The sequence below is a fragment of the Drosophila innubila genome, assembly GCF_004354385.1.
Source record: "Drosophila innubila isolate TH190305 chromosome 2L unlocalized genomic scaffold, UK_Dinn_1.0 4_B_2L, whole genome shotgun sequence".
In the NCBI taxonomy this organism is placed as follows: Eukaryota; Metazoa; Arthropoda; class Insecta; order Diptera; family Drosophilidae; genus Drosophila; species Drosophila innubila.
This window is the reverse complement of record NW_022995372.1, coordinates 25,074,304-25,098,811: the sequence shown is the minus strand read 5'-3', so window position 1 is coordinate 25,098,811 and position 24,508 is coordinate 25,074,304. Positions and strand designations below refer to the sequence as shown.

Below are 24,508 nucleotides of genomic sequence, written 5' to 3'. Positions count from 1 at the left end.
TGATTATTTGCAGAGTTTGATTGCTAGAGAAATTTGGAAATTGTTAATAGACGAAAATCAGGCTATTTTAAATATACATACAGCTGTTATTTGTATTGTTTCTAAATCTTTGCAAAAGTGGACGCAAAAATGCTTTACAGGCAGGAAAAGCTATTTTTGCCTCTAACAAGTTGGCAGTACTGCTGAAAATGGTACAAACCTGCCAGCCTGTTTTTTGTTACGAAATGACTATTAAAACAAGTTGGTAGCATTGCATACAAGGCAGCTAGTAAGCTGCCCGCGTCTTTTACTTTTGGTTCTTAAATAGTTAATAACTTATTATTCCTTAAAAAGTATTTGCTGCAATGCAGTCAACGGGCAGTCCAATATACAACACAAGTGTCGAGCAAAAGCGACATGCCCAAAATGTGGCCAAACAACAACGGTTGGGCATGCCAAAATTGCGAGAGCTCTTGCGTGAGGTTAGTTAAAACAAAAGTTAGCTTATTTTTTATTTCTAATTGTATTTATTTTCTCATACGCAGAAATGTCGCATACGCATTATAAATTCGCGTAATAACAACATCGATGGCAATCGTAAAATCCAATTGGTAATTTGTGATTGTATAAAATTGTGAAATAACTAAACTAATTTCATTGCAGGCTGATTTGGATAGTATTTTGCGTTTGGAGCTCAATGAATTGGATGAGGATTTGAAATTGGAGGAGCATATGTATGAGGAGCTCCTGTCTGATGTTAACGAATGGTATGCTCTGCAAGAGCAACACGTAGAAGACCTGTTCAATGAGCCAGAATCTGATTCAATAATCTGTCCAGTCTGCTTGAAAAAGCCGCTGCATCGCTTGAATTGTTTATACAAATGCGAGTGCGGAGTGCAGTTTGAACATGCCGCTGATAAGCCACAGTTGCAGCAACTGATCCAACAGAGAATCAACGAGCACGAGCTGAGCTGCACCCAAGCATTGGTCTTCTTTATAGAAGCACTGCCTCCATCCTGTCGCCTGTTTGCCATTTGTGGTTGCTGTGATTACTGCTGCTCAGTTTGACAGCAACAACTTTCGATTGTTGAACAATTTTAAATATTAAGACTGGCTGCGACCAGCTTATTATGTTAAACATTCTAATTATGCAAGTCTGTAAGAAGCATTTGTCACCTTAATTACCAGCTTTTTAAGTTAAGTTTAAGTTAAATGGCTCGCCAAAAAAATCTAGCTGATTCCCATCAGAATATCTACAGCGCAGTGCAGTTCAATATGTTAACTATTTTTCATTTTAAACATCTAAAAGTAATTTAATCGGAAATTTTTATTAATTGCGCTATTATTATGTAATATTTGATTTAAAAAATTCTCACCAGAAAAATATCTACTTCCTACTATGTTCAATATTCTCTTTTTATTATATAAACCTGTCAGCAATATAAAATGGAATTGTTACTTTAATTTCCAATTTTTTAAGTTAAGTTTACTGTACGTGGCTCGGCAAAAACTTTAGCTGATTCTTTACGTTAATATGTTAATCAGTTTTTTATAATATAAGTCTGAAAGTAATTAATAGAAAATTGTCACTAATTATGTGAAGTTTAATCTAGCGAATTCTCCCCAGAAAAATATATATTTTTGCATTATATAAATTTAAGTAATTTAACATGAAATTGTTATTGTTTTTTTTACTTTATCATGTTAAGTTTAATGTACGTGGCTCGCCCACAATCTCCAGCTGATCCTCGCCAGCATCAACACCAAAGTGCAGTTCTTCTCCACGCTGATATGCCCAGGACATGCGCCTGGATGTGAAGTGAATGCCCAGTTGACCGCGATGATCGATGGCTATAATGCCAGCAGTTTCGTCAAACCGATCCGTCATCTGTTGCAAGACTTGCTCTGTTGCCTGTTGGATTGTATAGTTGCCGTATTGCACAAGTGCCAATATACGGGACGCGACATTGTAGCGCATTATGGTCTCGCCATGCCCAGTGGCCGATATGGCACCTGTCTCGTTGTCCGCATAGGTTCCAGCGCCCAGCACCGGAGAGTCACCGATGCGGCCGGGAAGTTTTCCTGTTATGCCGCCAGTTGATGTAGCAGCTGCCACGTTGCCACAAGCGTCAATTGCCACAGCGCCCACTGTGCCGGGAGAGCCAAATAAGACACTGTCACGCGTTTTATTCTGGCTTGCCTTGAAATCCTCCAAGGATTTCAGTGCCGCTTCTGTAACCAAAGCACCCTTGGGCAATATGTCAATGCCTTCGGCTTTGGCTATTTGCATTGCTCCTGCGCCTGCCAAATATCGATGTCTTGTGGTTTCCATGATGCGCCTGGCCAGTGTTATGGGATGCATTATGTCTTGGACCAAAGAGACACAACCCGCCTCCAGTTGCGCGCCGTGCATGATGGCCGCATCCATTTCGACTTCACCCTCCCAATTGAGCACGGAGCCATAGCCGGCATTAAAGTTGCCATCTTCCTCTAGAGAATTCACCGCATGCTCTACGGCATCCAAAACGCTGCCCGTGTCCTGCAGTGTCACATAACCTCGGCGAGCTGCTCTCTTGACGCCACGTTTAGCAATTGGAATCTTGGCATCGGCAATGTTTCCAGCACCGCCATGCACTAGCACAGTGGGCTGAAAGATGCACTCCTTACGTTCCACTGCCTGCATTTTAAAGTTGTGGACTTTAAGCAATTTGGAACGTAACTCAAGAATGGAACGCATTTTGAGCGCCTACTGAGTTTGTGGACTTACCTGGAGCAGGTGAACAGACAGCACAAAGAGCCAAAAGAAAGCAAAACGAGGATACTGAAGACAAGAGCGAATAGAAAATCCTATTATAATCTTTTAATTTTTTAATATTTTTCTTGCTTACCGAATTCATTTTTAAACTTTGTACGAGCAAATCTTGCGATCGTTTGCGATCAACAAATCAGCGATGGCCATTTGTACATTATTAAATTTTTATTTATCTTTATCTGTAATTGCAGACAGGTTATCAAATAAAAAAATCTAAACCGGTTAAATTACTTTTTTAACAATTCGACAAGCACTGTGACTCTCAAACCGCATGCGAACCAGAATACAACCGGCAAACAAACAAACGAATGTAAACAACAAATGCACAAAACAAAACAACAACAAACTTGCGTAATAACAAGTAACAAGTAAGTTGGTCAAATTAATAGTGACTGCCACTAAATACTCTGTAATTTTAATAGTAAGGCTTAAGGGGATTTCAAAGAAATGCATCACTGCCTATGGAAAGCCAGGGATTAAGACCGTAACTGTTAATAATCGTAATTGAAATCGTAACCGAAACAACATTTTTATTGCACCGAAACCGATTAACGGAAATTATTCTATCCATTGATTGTATTCTATAACTGATTCATGTAAAGTCAAGGCTTAAATTGAATTAAGTTGTTTTTCAAACTCCCTTTGATTTTATTTGAAAATTTATCTCGCTAAATATTTTTTTTTGTTATCAAAGAATCTATGTTTATATACTTATATATCTGAAACATTTTTAAAAGTATTTAATACATATCGAAATCGGAGCAAATCGGTTAAACAATATATAGCTGCTTATACTCTCTTTCAACCTTTGCTATGAGCACACAGTAAAACAACAACAATAGAACTTTTGCACGATCTTGCACGTGTTAGTTCGCTCACTCGGTTACTCGCCGCCATCTCGCTCTCTCACTCTCTCCCAGTCACGCATGCACAGCTTCTTAACGAGAGTTCTTTTTTGAAAATTTTTACCGTTTCTTTCAGTACGTTGCGTCGCTCGGCTGCAGACGGTTGGTAGCTGTTAACGGGAAAGTTTTCGGTTGTCTAATTCTTCGAATCAGTCGAAACGTGCGCATATTTCTTTTTGTTTATATTCAAAATTATAACGATAAAAAGTCATAATTAAAAGTAAAACGTACATGCGGCATGCGTTTTATGTGTGTATCGAAATAAATTCGTTTCGAATATAACAACAACAATTACCATATTGCGGTATATTTACATACTGCTTATGTATACTATGTAATTGCGAAATAATTTGTTTACATTTCGAATCTTTTGGGTGGTTTCTGAATTTCAACTTTTGTGTGCGCAAATTTTTCGGATTTTATAAGTACATATGTACATATATCGTGTCTGTGTTTTGTGTAATTGCTGAATATCTAAATTTAATACAATACAAATCGGAATTAAATATCTTAAGACTGTGCCTGATTTAATACCAAATTGTAGCTTGAAATGGAAGTCACAAATTACGAGTAAACCATTTAAAAATTGAGAATCTTAATCTGATCTCGAAAATGAAACAGTTTTTTAATCTTATACGCTGTGACCAGTTAACTGGTCAAGTACGTGCCACATATGATAATTTGCAAACCGATATTTGTGGCATAGATCGTATTAAATATGTTTTAACTTGCTGCTCCATATTTATGCTGATTGTGGGATGCGTTTTTATCTGGAGAAAATATGAAAAGTAAGATAAGTTCGTAAAACAACTATAGTTAAACTAAATTTAACATGATTTATAACTTATAAATATATCACAGCATATGTAAGACATAAATAATTTATATTTCCTGTTTTTATTATTACAATTTTTGTTATCTACAAAGTAATATCTCAATTCTAATAACTGTTTAAAGAAATTTGGCACAAATGATTATATTTACTGCGTATTACAACTATATTGTAGATATTCAGATATTGTAGATCTTTAGTTTTCTTTCTATGTTTTCTATACATATTCGGATTACTATGTGGTTAACATGGTTCCTTATCTTACAACTCTGGCAATATCTATTATAAGTATTCCTGTTATTTTATTTCTATGTATATCTTAATTTCATGCCATTCTCCTTTCATCGTAACGAGCCATCAATTTATATCGCATTGACGGAAAATCTGCCCTACATATATACATTTGTATATAAATTTAAATGCTTGAAGCATGTTAATATTTCATTATTTTATTTTCATGCCATTTCAGTGGAAGCCGTCTAAATTGAAAGCTATTTTAAAAACGCATAGAAATATAAATTGGAATATTTCGTGACTAATTGATAAAGCTCTTTTGGTGGTGAAAATGCTCCCTCATGATTATAATGGTTTGACAAACAAATGGGAAATCAGACACAGATTGAATTTTCATTAATCAACGTAACCCTTGATAAACGTTTTTTTAAATTTTAATTTAATTCGTAGATTTGATTGTCTAGGCTAAACATTTTTATCACATTTATTTAAATTTTTATTTGTTTAAATAAAATTGTAAGGGAGTAGAGCTGTTAGTGGCGTACAGCCTATAGGGACAATGTGTTTTTTTTTTTTTGTATTAGATTAGATATAGATCAAGTTAAGAATGCTGATCCTACTCAGCTATATTCTAAGAAAATTTAATTAAAATCGGCTATCTAAAAAAAAAAAACATACACTTTGAATATTTGTTTTGCTTGGATTTTTGGCAATTTCCAGATAAAGTCTTGCAGCCCTTTTGACATAGCAAGTGACTAAAAAGCTTAAACAATATGCTGCCTCGGATAAACAAATGGGAAATTTTTGTTTAATTTTAGCGCATGCGTTTATAAACAATATGCAAAGGCAGAAAACCGACGCAGTTTTTGTATATAAATGCTGCTAAAGGCATGACGTGAGGGGGTGAGGAGGGGTTAAGATATGGGTAGAAGTAGGTGTGGGAGGGGATGGCATATTACTCATGTGGCGCTTGGCCAGCTGTTGAAATAAATGTGGCGGGCCCCAAAACAGACAACAATGAAATCAAAAAATGTTCTACGTATTATATTCCTCATATGCATTTAATATGTATCTGTATCTATTTGTCTGTTTGTATCTAAGGGATGCAGTTTTCTTAATAAACTATGAGTACATGGGTTTTCTTGGACAGTGAAATAAAACCCCATGGCACAGTGGAAACTGGACTTTTATACCTCCCCAGACACTTGCCTAATGACCGACTCTGACTGCATGACTAAACGACCAAATTGTCTGTGCAGATGCACATACGCAGATACATCGAAGTAAAATATAAAAAAGATACATTTCCATTTAGCGCCGACGACAACAAACAAGCAACAACAACGACGACACAAAACATGAAATCTAAATCTAGTTGCAAAATCATTTGAATTATTTACTGACAGCCGTGACATCAGTCAAATAAAAAAAGTTCAACAATATTATACATATACATACATATCTACGTTTATATTCTTTAAAGTCGCACTAAAGATGCTCTAAGAAGGTTAAGAAAGAATATTTACATGCAATTGCAGCTAATGCTTTTATTTTACATTTATAATGTAATAATATTACATTAAGACTATATTTAACTTATTTCTTAGTTCTAAGGTTAAGGAAAAATGTTGGTTTTCTTGGTTGGTTTTGAAACTTTTGCTTTTTCGAGAAATATTATTTTTTTTAAATATTTATTCTTTTTTTAATCGTAAGATCTTATATAATAATTATAATAATAATTATAAGAAGCTCGTTTCCTATTTTCCTCATCGAAATAATGACTACAGAAGAAAGTGTATATACAATTTTCAGGAGATTGTGATATATGAATATATATATTTAGTATTTTCGATAAGATTTTCTTAACTTTTATTTTGAGGTATTCCACGTGTATAAAATGTATATTGTATAAGTGTATATTGCTTTAGACTTCTGTTTAAAAAAATAAAAAATAAATTTTCAAATTCTTTCATTTCTTGTTTTTCGAATTTTTTACGAACAATCTTTAAATATTTACAATATGTGGCTTATTTATTTCATTTAAAATTATTTAAAGAACATCAATATTTAGAGCTTACCTTTAATTTGAGCAGTATTTTTTATATATATATTTTTTTTATTAAGTGGGTATTTTGTGGGAGTATATTTATATCGTTGAAGTAACAAAAGATTATTATATATTTTGATGATTTGAAGTAACAAAAAACTATTATATATAATGATGATTACCTATATAGTATATATAGGTAGTCAAAAGAAGGGCATCTGCTATTCTAATATGTAGACTATGTTTTTGCGGATCAGTGAACGGACGTCGCGACGTTTGGAGGTGGCAACGTTTTGTCTGTCGGCTGTGTCTGTGTCTGTGTTTGTTGCCGTTGTTGCACTGCGCTGTCATCGTTGTGGTCTTCTTGCCACAGACTCGCATGTATGTCCGTTCAATTAATAAAAGTTTACTCCAGTTTGCATACAAAAACAAACATGTAATCAAGAAGCTTTACGAGTTTTCTTTTTTTTTTTTTATTTCTTTGTATCTCATAGGAATTTCTTTGGAAGTGTTTTGGTTGTTTGAGTTTGTTTTGGTTATTTGGTCTTGTCATCGGTTAGCGTTGAACCGCTGAACCACTCATAAATGAAATGAGCGGCTGCTTGAGTGGCTGCATTGGAGCATTGGATGGATCATTGGATCATTGGTCATTCAATATAAACATATATCTTCATCATCTGGTTGCAGCTGCAAGCGGAGCATCGACACACAGCAAAAATCATCAAGAACAGCAACAGTGTCTACTCATTGTCATTTCAATATTTGTTGTTGTCAAATGTACATAAGTATTTATCTGTGGTCAATGCAATCTACTTAATTGAAGTGAGTCCATCCTTAAATGCCTAGGAATTTAGAGCAAATATATTTATCTATAACTTAACAACTTTTCATGTTGATTAATAATTACACATCAAATGCTTACAAATTGAAATTTTGAGATTTTAATTAGTAGCCTTTTGCCAATTTCAGTTTGCTTACGATTGTTCTCTATTTGGTTAAGGTTTGAATCTTAAATACAATATGCAGAATTCAATTTTGTTGTTAAACATCTTAAGCTAATAAAGTTATTTTAATTTTTATTAGATTACATTCTATTTTTTTGAGGTTTTGATCTAGCATAAATAAGAGTATTTTAACAGGTTTTTAAACTGCTGATTTCTTAATTATTAGAAATTTCGAAACATGTGTACCGGTACGGTTGTGGTAAAGTTACCACTAAATTCATTCTGTATTCAATTTTTGTTCATTTAGAAAATATAATTATTTTCGACCAAGATTCGATTTCGATGGTAAGGGTCCCCCCTTTGAAATTTTGAAAATTTTAAATCTCAAGTTTTCACTTTAAATCAACTCCTTATCGTAATCGTAATTAGTGTATAAGAACACTTTAAACTTGATTCTGAGACCTTTCATTTTTGGGTAAAATATCATGCCAAATTGGATAAAACTTTGGACTTGTAAAGTGGCTAAATCCGCAGTCTGACGAGCTTAAAACTGTCATAAAACATAATAACGGAATGCCATTTTGATGGTGATTTGGCCTCTAAATTCATTCTGCATTCAAATATTTTGAAATTTGTTCAAAAAAATCTATTAAATTTCATCCTTATAAAAATCAACTTTTCAGTAAAAGTAATGTGAACATTATCCAATTATATACACCGCCTTGGATGCGGCCAAGACAGAAATTGGTCTCAGAATCTCCCCACACACACTCAGTGCAATTCAAGGGCACTTGAATGCATTCAAAATATCATTGATATCCGAAACTCATAGAACTCACAGCACTCACTATAGCAAGTACCGAATAACTCTCCCCTTAATCAGGAATACGCATCAATAAACAGTTTGAACAAAATGCATTAACAACAATAACAGCACAACACAAACAATTCTATGCAAACACTCACACACTCGTGAGTGCAATGAGTGCGCTTTTATTCATTCATAAAAAAATCAACTCCCGATGGGCAATAATATATCCGGCACTTGAGAAATAGCGTCCCGTGCCAAGGCGATAGCTGCAATGGCAACAACAGCAGCAGCAACAATAACAACATCAACCCCAGCATTAACAAATACAACAACAACAAGTACAACTGCACTTCAATGCAATTTTCTGGTATTTTTGGACCATTTGGTAAACAAATCAGTTGCTCCAATTCGGAAAACTGTGAGGTGTGTGTTTGTCTGTGTTTCGACTTGAAAACTCTGCGAGTATTTTAAAATTTTATTAGATTTCTTAATTTGCCACATTTGTGCTGCGTTATACTTGCAAAAGAGCAGACAACTTGTATGGGAGAAGTGTGGAGATGGGAAATGGAGAGGTGAAGAAAAGTGACGTGTGGCATGTTGCCGCTTTTCACACTTGGATATCTGGTAGTACACGTTTTCCAACGAATCAAGCAGCAATAAATTGCATTTCAAATGAGTGGCCATGGGTATTTGGGAACTGTTATACACTGTAAGTGAGAGTATTACAACTTTGTGATGAGGTATGCATACGTATCTTATTATGTTGTGCTAACAATTTATTTATCTGAATAATCTTCAACATTCAAATTAGATTATATTTTCTTGTTAACGTAGTATGCATTTGCATATTGAATGAATTTAAATTACTTGACAGTATAACAATTAAAAAAATAATTATAGCATTAATTTAACTCAAAACTTTCAAATATTTTCTTAATTCTCTTATGTCCATAATTGAACTTTATTATGTTGAAAGGGTATTAAGTATTTGGTACTAACAACAGAACTTCTTTTTCTTGTATTATTTGTATTGCGAAATTCATTCAATGATCTCGTTCAAGAATTTAAAAAAAAATGAAAAGCAACCAATAAATGCAACTGTTAAGTAATGCGCGATATTTCAACAAAAAAATATGTCATGGAAATGCATGCAAGTAGCTCGAAGAGTTGAAGGATATCTTTAGATGTTTATGTTTATGAAAACAAGTAGAATATGAAATTGTATCATATCTCTTGCTTGAGTCAATTCAGTAACTAAAAATGTATATCTAAAATTGTATGAAAACTAAAATTTACCAAATTCTTATAAGAACTAATAAAGCAAAAATCTTATGATTTTTTAAACTTTATCTCTAATCCTTGTTTTCTTAATTTATGTCATTATGCTGTTTACTTCCAAACAGATTTATCTTCAATTTCTAAACTCAATTTGTGCATTCACATAACTTCAATAGCGTGCTATTAATTTTATTTTTTATCATCAATTCATTAAGCTTAAAATTTCTTTAGCATATTTGACCTACATGTGTACAATGTGGATGCTCGCCCAAAAAATAAAATTGTATCTGACAATACAAAATTCCAGCAAAACAATTAAATTTTCATCATTTATCATTTATCTGAAGCACAACACAAAATTGAAAAACAAATTTAAAGACATTAAAAAAAAACAGGTTATATGTATACGTAACTTCTATATATTTATTCAAATTACGTATCTACAAATTATAGACTTTCCCAAACTTTTCAATCAGCAACTATTAATTTTAAATATAACAAGTGCAAACAAACAGCCTATCAATAAAAAATGTTGCACGTGAACTACAAATGAACAATGGAAAAATAGAAGAATTCAACGAAAAAGGAATTGTGATGGTTTTCGATAAGAGAATTCGACTAAGGGATACCGTAGAATAGATGTCTGAGCATAATAGATAACAAATTATTAAGCCGATGCGAATATAGGTTTCAGTTATGTTTATGTTTGTTTTTAAAAAAAAATTTAAAAAGAAAATATTATAATATAGATAATGTATTAATTTAATAAGATCAATATTTAAATTTAAAATCAAAGCTAGTTTGATAAACGACTTTTACTTTCGGTAAGATTTTTCTGGTTTGTATTTACTTGTAGCTTATGTATTTATTTAGTATAAATAAAATATTAAAATTTTTAACCCAGAAATCGTCTCATAAAATATGTTTATACCTAATGGCAAAACTAAATAACATACTTACTTTTGTATGAATGTAAATTATATTTTTTCATTGAGTTTAAAAGTTTTAAATACAATTAAAAACTAATTTATTAATTGCTTTTTAAATTCAAATGTAAATCACAATTTATATGTACCGTTAAATAAAATTAAGTCTTGTTGGTCTATTTAAAATTTGTCGATTGTCTGGCAGAATTTTTACAGCCAGCTAAACTGCCTTTTCACACATTTGACATCTACAAGGTATTCAAAAATAGTAAACAATTTCAAATAGGTTTGCATTTTTTATTACTTTCTTTGGTGTACTGCATTTAAATACACATTGTTGTTCTCTTAGTAGGGGCCAATAAAATAGAATAAGAAAACAAGTATACAAAAACCAAACGGAAAAATGCATATTGTGCACATTTTTACCAAAAATTGAAATCAATTATTCATGCACTTTTAGAGCGGTCAAAAAAGTAATTAATATGTAAGGGTTGCACGTCTGTCGTCTGTCTCGATCCGTGGCATGCCACGCCTCAGCTGCCTGTCAAGGCAGGCATTTTTCATTAAATTTATAGACAGTCTGGGAACACAATAAATAAAATAGCTTCCCCTTCTCAATATATAGTTATATAAATTTTTTTTATATGAAGAAGAATTGTTGCTGCGCTAAAAAATTAAAATTAAAAAATAAGAATGACAAAACTGTTTTGGTTGCCTTCTCTATGCGAGGCACTGAGTGCATTGAGGCGCCACTGCGCCAAATAGTATGCAACAGTATTTGCAATAAATAATATTTCAACGGCATTGCGGTCGCAAGTTAACTGTTTGCCACACCTCCCCCTCCCTTTTGTTACCCCTTTTCAGTTAGTGCACCTTTTGCGCTTCCATGTGGCAACGTGTAAACGTGCTCACGTTGTTCAGCCAAAAAGTATGCCACATTTTTGCACATCATTAAATATATCTGTATTGGTGTGTGAAAAATTACTGAAGAGGAAGCACACACTTTTTGTAGTTGTTGCAAGGACAACGCGCTGTCTTCTTGTCTTGAATATAGAGATATGAATTTTCAAATGGCCTTGAGTGTGCCACAACTTTGTTATTGTCAAAGTTGCTTTCTGTTTTTAAATGAAAAGTTAAGAAATACTTGATTTTTATTTAAAGGAAGTCTAGACCCCTTTTGTTTAGTCAAGGTTTCAGTAAACTAACTTAAAGAATTTGAGTTAAATGTTTTAAAACTCAAAATTTAACTAGATTGTTAAGAAAATGTTTATGAATTTCCCGAAAAGTAAACGTTAATCATTGTTAATTAATTTAACGAAATATTTTTGTACTTAAATTAAGCACTTAAATATCCCTATAACTTTTCCTTGAAAATATTCAGCTTCAAAAATTTTGTTTTCTATGTAATTGTACAATTTTGTTGAAGATGTTTTTGGGATCGACTAGAATCAACAGATTATCTTATCTGCTAATAGTGAATTTCACAGAGAATCATAGAGTGAGAGGAACCTTATATTGGTTATAGACTCATTAAAAATTTTTTTTTTTTAAATTTCTACAGTTATTCAGAAGAAGTCTGCTAAAAATGTTGATAACAACCAACTTAATTTTATTCTTAAATACAGACCATAGCTACCAGTCTCAGTTGATCTCAATCAGATTTAGGCGACCCTCTGTATATATCGGAATATCGGCTGGATTTAATTGAAAATTTAAACAATTTCATTAACGAAACCAACCTTATGTTCATATTAAAAGGAGTTTACTCTTTAATCCTTATAAAAATAGCATGCTTTTCTATTTATAAAAGAGTTTTGATTTGAGTATGCCCATTTTTAGCCTAATCTGATCTCAGGCTCAAATTTAATGGCTATTAAAACTTTGTTACTTATTTTGAATGTGAAACCATGGAAATGCAATCAAAAAGTGCGCCAGTCAAGTGGGCGCCATATATCATACTTAAGATTATGGCCAGGCCTAACAGCAACAACAACAACACAACAACAAACAGATGTGCCAGGAGCTGAGTCTGAACTTGAAACCAGACCAGACAAAAGAGAGAGAAGCCGTGTAGCATAAACACTTGAATATAATTGTGGCAATTACAAAAAACACTTGAACAGGCACACACTCTATACACACACACACACATACACAAAGAGAGCCAGTCTGGTTTGGTTGCCACTTCACTTAATTAAACTCAAAATTGTTGATATTGTAATATTTATGCGCTCTGCTTTGCCTCACTACTTACCCACTTGCTTGTAGTATGGAGTAGCTACCGTTTCTACCTACCTATCTACCAATTTATCAATCTAGTCATGCGCACGTGTCGTGAGTTTTACAACGCTTAAAACACGTGGGTAGCAAAATAAATCACGACTCTCATCTATCTCTTATGCAAAGTCATGCAGGGAATTTAGAGAGTAGAGGTTAATCTAAAATGTTTTTTAATGATCCCATGTGATTTAAAAAAATCTTTAAATGTTAAAGAAAATATATTAATGATTAATAAAAGACTGTCAACTATCTCTTAAGCAAAGTCATGCAGGGAATTCCGGTAGTCAAAGTTAATCTAAAATGTTTTCGAATGATCCCATGTGCTTAGTTAAAACTCTTGAAGTGTTAAAGAAAATTTATTAATGATTAATAAAAGACATATTTAAATGTTTTAAATAATGAAAATTTATCTATATTCGTGACCTTCGAAAAATCGATGAATTAAGTTTGCCGAAGAGATTTTCAGCTGCTTTAATTAGATTAATTTACTGAAGATGGTTTGGATTAGAATACATCTAAATATTTACTAGAACTACATCCTTTTTTTCTTGTTGTTTACAAATTTGTATTATTGAAATCGATGATTTATTTGGCGATTTGTACAATTTAATTTTAAAGTCGATACACAGTTTAAACTTACAGTTTTTTTAATTCATCATCTTTGACTGATTCTGTATAGTGCTCGTGTTCAAGATTTATCGATCTGTATAACCAAACATCTTTGAAAGTTTTTACAACGCACAATCCTTGACTGTATTTATGAGTTTTTTTTTGTCACGATAGTCGTGCTTCCGTCACGCTGACATCTCTGATAACTGACCATCTTTGACTATTTCACAGTGTGTGCTTGGTTGCTTATTAACGTTTCTGTTGCTGTTTCCGTTTCCGCTTTTCATTGCAGGTGCCATAAAACTTTGCTAGCATTTCACAATTTGCGCGCAGCTGTTTTGCTGCTTCTGCTGGCCGTTAATAGTCTGGAGTTGGCCAGGAGTCTGTTGCCACAGCGCAATGTCGAGCAACTGAACCAGCTCTTTGAGTCGTCGCCCATGGAACTGAATGTTATGATTGTCATCGGTGCTGGCGCCGTTTGGAACGCTTTGGCCGCCATTCTGTTCACAATTATGCTAATGTGCTATCATCGTCTGCTTGAGCGCAAAAAGGTGACAGGTATGTATCTATGTGCCTTTTGTGAGTGTGTGTGTGTGGCATACTAAGAACTTGCTGTCAGTAAAATTAATCCAACGTCGTCTCATTTCACAGACTTCTTGTACGGCAGCATCGCCGTGGAAATGTTGATTTTCTTACTGCGCATCGATGAGTTAGCCGAGGTGTTCTATTATGAAGATTTCTTGGAACTGGAGACCAGCTTGGTCAGCATCACCGTGCTCAGCTTATTGACATTGGCCGTATTTGATGGATATACCATTTATAAAGAGGTAAGCAAAGGTCAAATCTATTATTTTCCATTAAATTGTCTGTTGCCAAAAGAATATCAATAATATAAGGTCATTTAAGGTTTTAATTATAAGAATAAACACAACAAATCCTTTCTATGAGATTAGGTTTCGTATGCTTTTATTTAATTAATATATTTTTGATGTCTAGTTAAGGCATATTGACGTGAAATACACAATAATTAATGGTAAATTTGAAAATATCTTACAAAAAAAATTAAATAAATGAACATTGAACAAGTACGATACTTAGTGATTTAACAGAATCAAAAAATAGCTGTACTGAAAGTGTCTCATCATCAAATAACAAAAATAATTTACTAGAGTTGAAGGCCGAATAAGTTGCTAGTACTACTAATCTGTATTGGCAATTTTAGATTTAATATACCATATTATATCTTAATAATACAAAATATAAAAAAAAAATATTACTTATTCCTCGCTGTTCAAATTTTAAACATGTATTTCTGTTTCAAGAATTTTTTTTCGTGATCTTAATTTTCGTTATTCAGGAAACTTTCCATTGGAAGTTGCACATCTATTTTAGTTTGTTAGTATCAAAGATTCAGTTAATTGATTTTAAAAAGATTTAAAATCAGAAATGCTATCTTAATAGGACTACTAGCAAGCTAATTTGGTTCCCAATCAGAGGTATTTTATTAATTTAAATTAATATTTGAACCAATCTATTTTAAGATGTATTTCATTGTACGCATATTTCTGCAAGCTTGCTTTGGCAAATCCCTTTAACGAATTCAACATATAATATGCCCCCAAAAACTATTTCAATATTTAAACAGTTGAAACAAGCGCAAAACTCGGCAGAAGAAAAGCTTTAGTCTCAGTTCGTGTGTCTCCTCATGCTTGACATTATTTCCGCTTGAGACCGGAAATCCAAAGTTGCCACACAGGACACACAGACAAACTAACTCGCCACACAGATACCCAGCAATAAGAGACCAACAACAATAACAATAATAATAATAAGAAAATGAAGAAGAAGAAAAAGGACTAAAAGAGGCACAGAGCAATAAGCGCTGTAAAGTAGGAAAGCAAATAAAAACATTAAAGTTACATTAGACGATTTTGCCGCTTACCTTTTTGGCAATGCAAAGAAGAAACTCGACAGAGCTCGACTCTGGTAAGAAGATGGCGACTGCGACACGGACAGTGCAGGAGTATAAAACTCACGGTTTACGGTTGTTTATATACATATTTGCCAGTGTTTGCTAATGCCGTCGGAGCTGTTGGTGTGTTGTGTGCGACGAGGTCCAAAGTTGGACCTCAACTTCTTCGGCTCGTCATTGTTAAGCAGCCAAATGCACTAATGCTGTTGCATGTGATAGTAGCACACAATGGTTGTGCCTGTGTTTGTGTGTGTATAAGCTGGCAGAAAAATGTGCATATCAAATATTAATCGTTGTAGAAAAAAGTAGAAAGTATAGCATACTTAGTGGGGCTGGTAGCTGTATAGCAAGATGTGATTAGCTGGAGAGTAGAAACTACGATTTTGTGGATTAAATGTGAAGTATAATATTTATTATAATAATGAAATAATTAACTGTAGAAAAACTAGAGCATACGCAGTTGGGTTAAAGTATTTAATGGAAGTCTATGGTTTTTAAAGATTAATTTTTAATGAGTTTAGTAAAGTTGTAATTAAAAAAATCTAAATAAGGACGATAAAATATAAAGATAGTCTTAAGAACGGATATAGGTATTTAGTAATAATTAATAAGGTGTAGATAAATTTTTCCAAACTTAGTGGGGCACACTGAAGGTTGTTGTAGTTTGTGAATTAGAAACTACTGATTCACTTCACTTAAGTTGAACTTCAACTGCACTTAAATTGATGTTCAATAAACGAATACACAATTTTTCCTGTGTCACATTATTAACTTTACAGCACTACTACAACATGCTAAAGTAACTGTTAACATTGACTTGAACATAAGCAAACGTTCATGCATTTTTCATTCAATCTTTTTCTTATTGATTATTCTTAGCTAAATTTATGTGTCGGCATGCTCGACATGCTGTCTCTCTTAACTCTCTGGCAGTTATTTCAACTTTTCTTTTGAGATATTCATACACATGTCGTATGAGTAATATTCAAACATCAAATCAATGCCAGCTGAGGCTAAAAAGTCAAATGGAAGGCAAACTTCGGTTATTGGGATACCATGCCATTTCCCCTTCCAACAACTTCCAACATAAATTGAAGAGAAAACTATGTAAATTCTTGTGTTCATATGAAAGACGCTTCTGAGTATGCTACACATTTGTAAGTGCCGTTCTGTGAGGTGATTGCAAAAGTTTCTTTTCGGTAGGAGGGCAAATGCAAGCCAATAAAGACGATAGGGACCGAAAGGCATAGTCAAAGACTATAGCATACAATTGAGCGTTGGGCATTTGTCAACATTTTTCCACCACTACCGACCCCGTACCCACTCCCATTCATAAAGCTGAAGTACCGGAAACTGCGGCACTGACAAAATGCCGCTTCACGTGCTGTGCTTATTTACTCTCGCTGCTCGAAAGTCGAGATAGAAGACCCAACCTAATTTGGGATCCACCATGCAGTGCATAATTTTAATAAAGGAAGTTTGTGGCGTGGCTGGGGGGCGTGGCGACCACTTCTAAAATGCGGAATGCCAGTCAGGGGCGTGAGCAAATAATGCCATGCAACGTTGAACACAAAATCCGAAAATACAAACAACCAGAAAGGTTCGAGTATACTTGACTATTGAACTCACTGTAAATAAAACAGTTAAGTAATATATTAACTGGAATATAAACGTTTTTCAAATATTATATTGTCTTTTATATCTTTTTGATTTCATTTTGATCTTTGAACTACCAAAGCACACATTAAAAATTAAACAAAACAAAAAATATTAAATAAAAGAAACGTTTTTCAAATATTATATTGTCTTTTATATCTTTTTGATTTCATTTTGATCTTTGAACTACCAAAGCACATATTAAAAATTAAACAAAACAAAAAATATTAAATAAAAGAAACATACTTGTTTTTAAGCTGTTTTCAAAGATCTACCAATGATTTAAAATAGTTAAAATTTATATTATAAGAAAGGTTCGAGTATACTTGACTATTAAGCTCTCTGTAAATAACACAGTTAAGTAACATATTACTGGAATATAAAAGTTTTTCAAATATTATATTGTCTTTAATATATTTTTGAATTCATTTTTGTCTTTGAACTATCAAAACACCTATTTAAAATTCAATTTAAAAAAAAATATTAAATAAAAGAAACATACTTGTTTTTAAGCTATTTTCAAAGATCTACCAATGATTTAAAATAAGTAAAAAATTGTATAATACGTTTTTAATAAATTGTTTTATTGTATGAAATAAAACTATAGTTACTCATTTTGTTGAAACTTAAAAAATAAATACCGAGTCTTGGCACTCCGAATATATGCGACAAATGAAATCTTTGACATTTAAGGATCACTAACATTCGCTTGTTTACAAAGTCAATTGTCAACAAATTTTCTGAAGATTAGGATAAATATGTGATAGAATTTTTTATAGAAGTTGAAAATCGAGCCTTGGAAAATCGAATATATATATATTTTTTTTTTTTGCATATTAAGGTTTTTTACAATGTGACATAAATTTTAAGAATGCTCAGTTACCCCGACAATTTTAGGGTATTAGTGTACAAGTCGGACGGTTTGTTCTTCGATGTTGCTGTTGTGGCTGCAAAACGGATGTTGAGATAGGCGGTACAGTGTAAGGGGAGAGGGGAAAATGCAGTTTGCATTTGCATTTTGGCAGAGCGTGCGCGTAAAATTAGCTGAGCAAATAGCCGAGAAGTAGGCACAGAAGGGGCCAGAGGAGCAGATGAAGAGGGAGTAGGGAAAGTGAAGCGCGCTCGCCTGACGATGACAATACAAAAGATTTATTTAATTTAACAAGGGATTATCTCTGTTGGAAAGGGGGTAGGTTTAGGCGGTGTGGGATTTTAATATGTTTACATATTAATTGAGGTTAAGAGCAGATTTGCCGCTTATTTTCTCTCCATCTCGAAAAGCCTTTGGTGCTCGGCAAATATTTTATTTATGTCAGTTTGCCAAAGCGTTTGCATACTTCAAGGCGTTGCGTGCTTGACCGCATGCCGAGTGCCACAAAAACGACTGCTTTAGAGGCGCTTAAGTGCAACAAATGCCACAACAACTGCCACACTGGTTAAAACTGGCAATCTGCAGCAACAGCAACAGTAACAACGACAACAGCAACTGCAAGACAAACTGAACAAAAGGCTGGCAAAAGAAAAGCCAAAAGACTGTCGAGACGAAGTGCCATTGTTAAGGCGTTGAGCAGCATACAAAACGTGTTGCATTCCAAAAACAACATGAATAAAAAACACACAAAAAAAAAAAACGTCATCATTGATAAACTTTCAAATACCCTGTGGGTTATATCAAAAGATAAGCAAAAAAGTTATGGACTTATAGACTAGCAAAGCATTTATTTTAATAAGTAGAAAGCTATTGCTTAATAAGCTTTTCGAATTAATTTATTTTTAAATAAAAGGAAATTATTTATTTACTTACTTTCTTGATTTGTATTTTCACTACATACCATATGTAGTATAAATACAGGGTATCCTATTACAAGTGGCAGTAACACATGCAAGGCAAGGCTACAAAATGTCATCTTGTCTTTTTGCTTCTGACACCAGATGGAACTGCAAAAGAATGAGAAGGTGCAAGTGAAATCTGTTGGCGAAACTTAAGACCAGTTGCTAAGTTGCTTTTGAATTATGGTCCAGTTTCAGCTTGGCTTTGTTTTCCTTTTTGGCCTGGAGAATGTGCAAAAACACGTGCAAGCTATGTGTCCCTGTCACTTCAAGCGCAGAAGAACTTCATTCAAAGCTCGTCTTTTTCAGCTTAATCTTTGTAGTTTTTTGAAACAACTTTAAACATCTTTTATTACAGCGCTATCGGGACGACTATGAGGAGGATTATGATCGTATTGGCTATAAACATTCCCATGCCACATTCTATTCCAAAACCTGTTTCTGGTGGCTAACTCCGTTACTCTGGTTGGGCTATAAAGAGCCTCTTGAACTGGAAGACCTTGGTCATATGCGCTTGGAGGATAGTGCTAGGGCACATTACGACCGATTTCTGTATATATACACGGAAAAGGAGGTGAGTTGTATTAAGAAATGGAGATTATAAATGCATTAAGCTTTCAATCAACAAATATTTTGCTTTTTTTTATTGGTTAGTTTATTTGTTTAAAGAATTTTTATTAAGTATACACATAAATATTATGTTCTGAACTAAGAAATTAATTATTCCAATGGAAAGTTTTCTGCCTATTCATAGTCTTGTATTTAAACCAACTCAAAATCAAAATTTAGTCCCCAGGCATAAAAACCTAATTCTCTGATTTTTTTATTATGTTTTATTTAATCTATATAGTTAATTAAATATAGTTCAGCTAAATGCAGTATGCATGGAGTACAATAGCTATTTTCGTTTCAGCCTTGGGCTATCTTTCCCATGCAGAGCTTTTACTGTAGACATAATAAACCATATATTAAATTCATTTAATGAAAACTATACGCATTAAGCATCATTTAATTAAAAAGCATACATTTTTAATGCAAATAATTAAATGCTTCTGGCCAAAGAAAGGTTACAATTGAGTCTTCTTTTTGGACTGACCGAAGAGTCAAAATTGCACTGGCTCTCATGTTGGTTCGTACTCTGGCTGACTCTGTTGAAATTCCATTAAGAAAATATTGTATTTCATTTTCAAAATGCACAACAAGCAAATTGCTTAATTATTTATTTAAATGCAATGCTGCCGTTGGACAAATGCAATAAATTATCAATGCAAAAAAATAAAAAAAAGAAATGTCGACAATGAGTCCAGAGACTTTACAATTTACTTGATAACAAAGTGAAAGTTTCATCATTGTCTGTTTAATGCCCTGTGAAAATAAAATGGAGTAAAATGGGTGTATCAACAAATATGAAACTCGTAAAGTATCATATTTGAAATTAAATTCACATCTGAATTTAATATTATTGCATCAGAAGCACTTATTAATTAACTATACAAGTCAAAGTTTATTTGGAATATCAGGTTAGCTTATAAGGTTATAGTTTACATTTTTAACTATGCTTTGTTTTTATTTTTTAACTCAAATATAATATTCAAACATAAAAATTAAAGAAAATATTAAACTTACATTTAAACAAATATTATCAACTCATTAAATGATAAATCAATTAAAACTTTCTAATATGTAAGAGTAGTGGGTCATATGAGCTGAGAGCCACTGTATACGGTATTTTCTCTATAGAACGTCAATGATCCTAAATATTACGAAAGTTAAAATTTATTTGGCGTATCCAAACCTGAGTATCCTTTAGTCGTTTAATTTTTTATCTTAATCTTTTTTACTTGGGTGTTATTTTTAATTTTTGTATTAATATAATTACGGTATTTTTTGTGCAATTTTAATGACAAAGTGTCGACAAAGCAGCGAAATAACGTCTGGTATTAATGTGCTTATTAATTACATACTATTCATACGGACTACATGCCGTATACGTAATGTATATAGTGGACAGTGAATTACAACACAAACGTACTTTTTGTACAATTGTAAGACATTAAATTAAATGATGAAGAATATAAATCAGAATTTCAAGCAGAGCCGTCATATTGGGACATGTTCACTTATGTGATCTTATTTTTTTTTTTCGGTAGACTTTGCCTCTTATTAAATTATTTAAGACCTCTAATTGAAGCTTTGTTTTGATTATATAGTCGCCATAGGAACAATCGGGAAGTATATTAAATTAAGATCTATAAAGTAAGCAACTTTCCTTTTTGAGGTGTATGGTTGATAGATTTATTTACCTAATAGATCGTTAACAATATTTATAGTATATATATATATATATATAGCTTTCATTCTTTTATTGCAGAAAAAATCGAATATGGCGCCTTCGTTGTGGTATTGCTATATAAAGAACAGTTGGCGCATGTTTGCATTGGGCGGCATTTTAAAGTTGGCCGGTGATTTATTTGCATTGATTGGTCCACTTGCCATACAGCAAATAGTGCAATATATTGAGGGACTCTATGCGGCAGCACAGGAACAGCCCCAAACGGGAGGTGATGGCACTCCTAATGCAGCCACAGATGTTGCCGATGATGTTGTTTACTATGATGATGTTGATGATGAGATATTCAGTATGGGTATGGGTATGGGTATTGGCATTGGTGATGTGAGAATTTACTATGCCAGATGGTGGGATTTGTTAACAAATGGCTGGAGCATTGCTTGGCTTGTATTGTTGGCCGCATTGGCACAGGCCGCATTGTCACAGGCCTCAACGCATGTGCTCAATATGACGGGCATCAGGATTAAAACATCGCTACAGGGTCTAATTTATCGCAAAAGTTTGCTTTTAAATGCCAGCAGCGGTTGTGGCAACAATGCTGCTCATGGTGATAATGAAGCTGATGATGATGGTGGCAACCCTGCCATTGTAACTGCTCCTACTGCTCATGTGCAACAAAATGGCGAAATTAAGTTGACTCCCAATGATACGCCTGCAGAGGTAGATGCCACACAACAAACAGAGCGTTCAGGCGGTGAGTGTTTGGATTTGTCCCTCTAGCCCCCTCTAACCCCCTTCTACCCTGCCATTCTTATTCCCTTCTTTTCTTTCCCTTTGCCATATCAAACTCACTCGTGTTTGACAGAGGTAAATGTGCGTTTGGTGTTAATTGAAAGTTTTACGGCTGAAGCGTTTTGCTGCCAGCGAACCTGGCCAAATGTCCGTTTGTAATTGGCTTAAATGGGCGTGGCCATTACTGGTCGCAATTGTTGTACTTTCGACAAGCAGCTACTATTTGTTTTTAGATGCGATTAGAGTTGCTTTTTGTGTGCGTCCCGTAAAGACAAATTGCTTTTCGAGTGGCTTTCAACATGTCCAGCGGCAAAAGTTTATTGCCCGATAGGTTTTATGACAGAACTCTATTTTTAGTATAGATTGATATACTTGATATACCAGTAATTTAGTAAGTTGATAGCAATCAGTTGATTATAAAAGTTACTGCACTTCTTATAGCTCTATCATTGAAATGTTTAGTCAATAAAATAATTTGTATCTCTGTAAAGTTTTGAAATCAGTTTAAATGTGAGCTTTATTTTAAAATTATGCTTGTTAAAGTACAAATTTCTTAAGTACTATATTGAAGAAAAAAATTAAATTTTTTAATAAAATGTGGTTAATTATGTGAGTTTACTTTAAAAATTTTACGTTTGTTTTGCAAGATTAAATGTTTAATTAACTTCTCCATAATCCTTACTAATCCTCAAACAAATATTGGATTGAACTACAATTCAATATGCAAATAAAATTTATTTAATTCAATTTTATTGTACCGCCTGCAGGCCTTCATGACATTGGCGCCATTACGAATCACATGACGGAGGACACTCTCAATATTATGCAATTCTTTTGGATCTCTCACTATGCCTGGGCTATACCATTTAAGGTTTGTATCTTAGAAATTGGAAAGTATTTGTTATTTACGAGCATCTTGTGTGCCATTTTTTGTACAACTTTTTTATTGAAGCCTAATTTATAACACTTCAAGTTGTTGCTTTAATCGCACCACACAGATTTATCTCATGCAGTAATTGGCCTTCTATACTCGTAAATTGCAATGCATTTGATTTGTATTTTATTTGTGCAATTTCCAACACATTGTGTGCAAATTTTATTTGCAATTGTATTTTAAATGTCCATGATGTTGCAAAACATTATGTAAATATTTGGGAATGTCTACTAAATACGCCAAAAGAGTTTAAAGCTTGGGTTTTTTCTTTAATTAAACAAACATGTTAATGAGTAAACTAAATAACAGTCATTCTGTATCTGTCAGTGATAGGTTTGTCAATGCTCTGTTAATACTAAGTTTAATAATTCCAAGTATTTAATATCTATTTCATACTAAAAGTTCTATAATTTTTAAATGAAATTGTTAATTATTTATATAAAAATATTCAATAACTTTTGCTTGAACTAACATTTGGTATGAGCCTTTATGCTTTTTTATATTTATTTAATTTTATAACTTTTGTAATATTAAGAATGGAATATTGCTGTGAGATTTAGTGCTTTAATTTCTTACTGAAATATTCAGAATATGTAGATAACATTTAAGCCTATTTAAAATTAAAATTTCAACGTAAAAGATTCGTTTCCATTTCTTGCTGAAAATTTCGAAATTCTATTCGTATTCCAAAAATTAATGCCCACTTTTAACAGGGTATCATAAGCATACTTACACACACAGTGTATGAAACTTATAAACATATACACACGCATAATTAATTAGTATTAAATGTGTTCGGCATAATTAGCTATATGGTTGTATTTACTTTGGTTCAGCCTTCTGGGTAGTGTAAATTGACTACCCAGTTTCCAGTTTGGACTATTCTCTCTATCTCAAAATGAATTGATTTGCAAATGTTTTTGGGTGGGGCATCTCTTCCTTTACCTGGCTTAGGATTTGCGGTGTGGACCGTGGAGTGTTCTAGCAACAGCTGCATTATAATTTACTCGTTAGTATGCAGTTTGAATCGGATTTTCCAGACAATCGGACGGTCTGGCATAGCATAGGTATATTGTGTAAAAAATTAATTAAAATTTAAGTTAGCTGGTAGTGTAAGCATTGTCAGTGTGTTTGCTTTCGTTTGTCAATATACAATAATAATAATATCCTCGATACAGGCAGGAAATTCAAGCAAGTGTAGTTTACAATTCTTTAAAAAGTTGTATTGAGTAATACGAGTAAGAGTAACTACTTAGCTAGAGATTCCCTTCAATGTTGTGTACTTAACTTTAATATTGAGACATAAATTTAGCATATCGATATCCACAAGATCAATATAGTCAACGACCAATTCAGTTTTCCAGACTCTGTAAAATA

General features: G+C 33.1%; 3 protein-coding genes across 3 annotated transcripts in view; 2 read left to right on the top strand and 1 right to left on the bottom strand.

The window, feature by feature from the left end:
- Positions 1–250: 250 nt before the first annotated feature.
- Positions 251–1,296, top strand: LOC117781803 (RIP-like protein). The gene is made up of 3 exons (XM_034618668.1): positions 251–461; positions 525–590; positions 643–1,296. Exons 1-3 carry the CDS (start codon positions 345–347, stop codon positions 1,045–1,047), a joined length of 588 nt encoding a protein of 195 aa, XP_034474559.1. The 5' UTR covers positions 251–344; the 3' UTR covers positions 1,048–1,296.
- A 276-nt stretch (positions 1,297–1,572) lies between these two features.
- LOC117781802 (probable isoaspartyl peptidase/L-asparaginase GA20639) lies at positions 1,573–2,944 on the bottom strand. The gene is made up of 3 exons (XM_034618667.1): positions 2,868–2,944; positions 2,747–2,800; positions 1,573–2,656 (listed from the first exon to the last, which is right to left on the bottom strand). Exons 1-3 carry the CDS (start codon positions 2,874–2,876, stop codon positions 1,679–1,681), a joined length of 1,041 nt encoding a protein of 346 aa, XP_034474558.1. The 5' UTR covers positions 2,877–2,944; the 3' UTR covers positions 1,573–1,678.
- Positions 2,945–3,779: 835 nt separating this feature from the next.
- LOC117781684 (ATP-binding cassette sub-family C member Sur) overlaps positions 3,780–24,508 on the top strand; it is a 53,601-nt gene continuing 32,872 nt past the window's right edge. Inside the window, exons 1-6 of the mRNA XM_034618488.1 lie at positions 3,780–4,484; positions 13,950–14,215; positions 14,309–14,484; positions 19,474–19,689; positions 21,487–22,159; positions 22,965–23,068. Coding sequence (XP_034474379.1) covers positions 4,309–4,484; positions 13,950–14,215; positions 14,309–14,484; positions 19,474–19,689; positions 21,487–22,159; positions 22,965–23,068 — 1,611 coding nt within the window. The 5' untranslated portion in view covers positions 3,780–4,308. The remainder of the gene's footprint in view (positions 4,485–13,949; positions 14,216–14,308; positions 14,485–19,473; positions 19,690–21,486; positions 22,160–22,964; positions 23,069–24,508) is intronic.

Bases quoted from the DNA above. Each gene is read 5' to 3' on its own strand.
- LOC117781803 (XM_034618668.1), top strand. From the start codon at position 345: ATGCAGTCAACGGGCAGTCCAATATACAACACAAGTGTCGAGCAAAAG. The intron at 462-524 runs GTTAGTTAAAAC...TCTCATACGCAG, and splicing joins TGCGAGAGCTCTTGCGTGAG to AAATGTCGCATACGCATTAT. The intron at 591-642 runs GTAATTTGTGAT...ATTTCATTGCAG, and splicing joins GCAATCGTAAAATCCAATTG to GCTGATTTGGATAGTATTTT.
- LOC117781802 (XM_034618667.1), bottom strand. The intron at 2,657-2,746 runs GTAAGTCCACAA...TTTAAAATGCAG, and splicing joins TGTCTGTTCACCTGCTCCAG to GCAGTGGAACGTAAGGAGTG.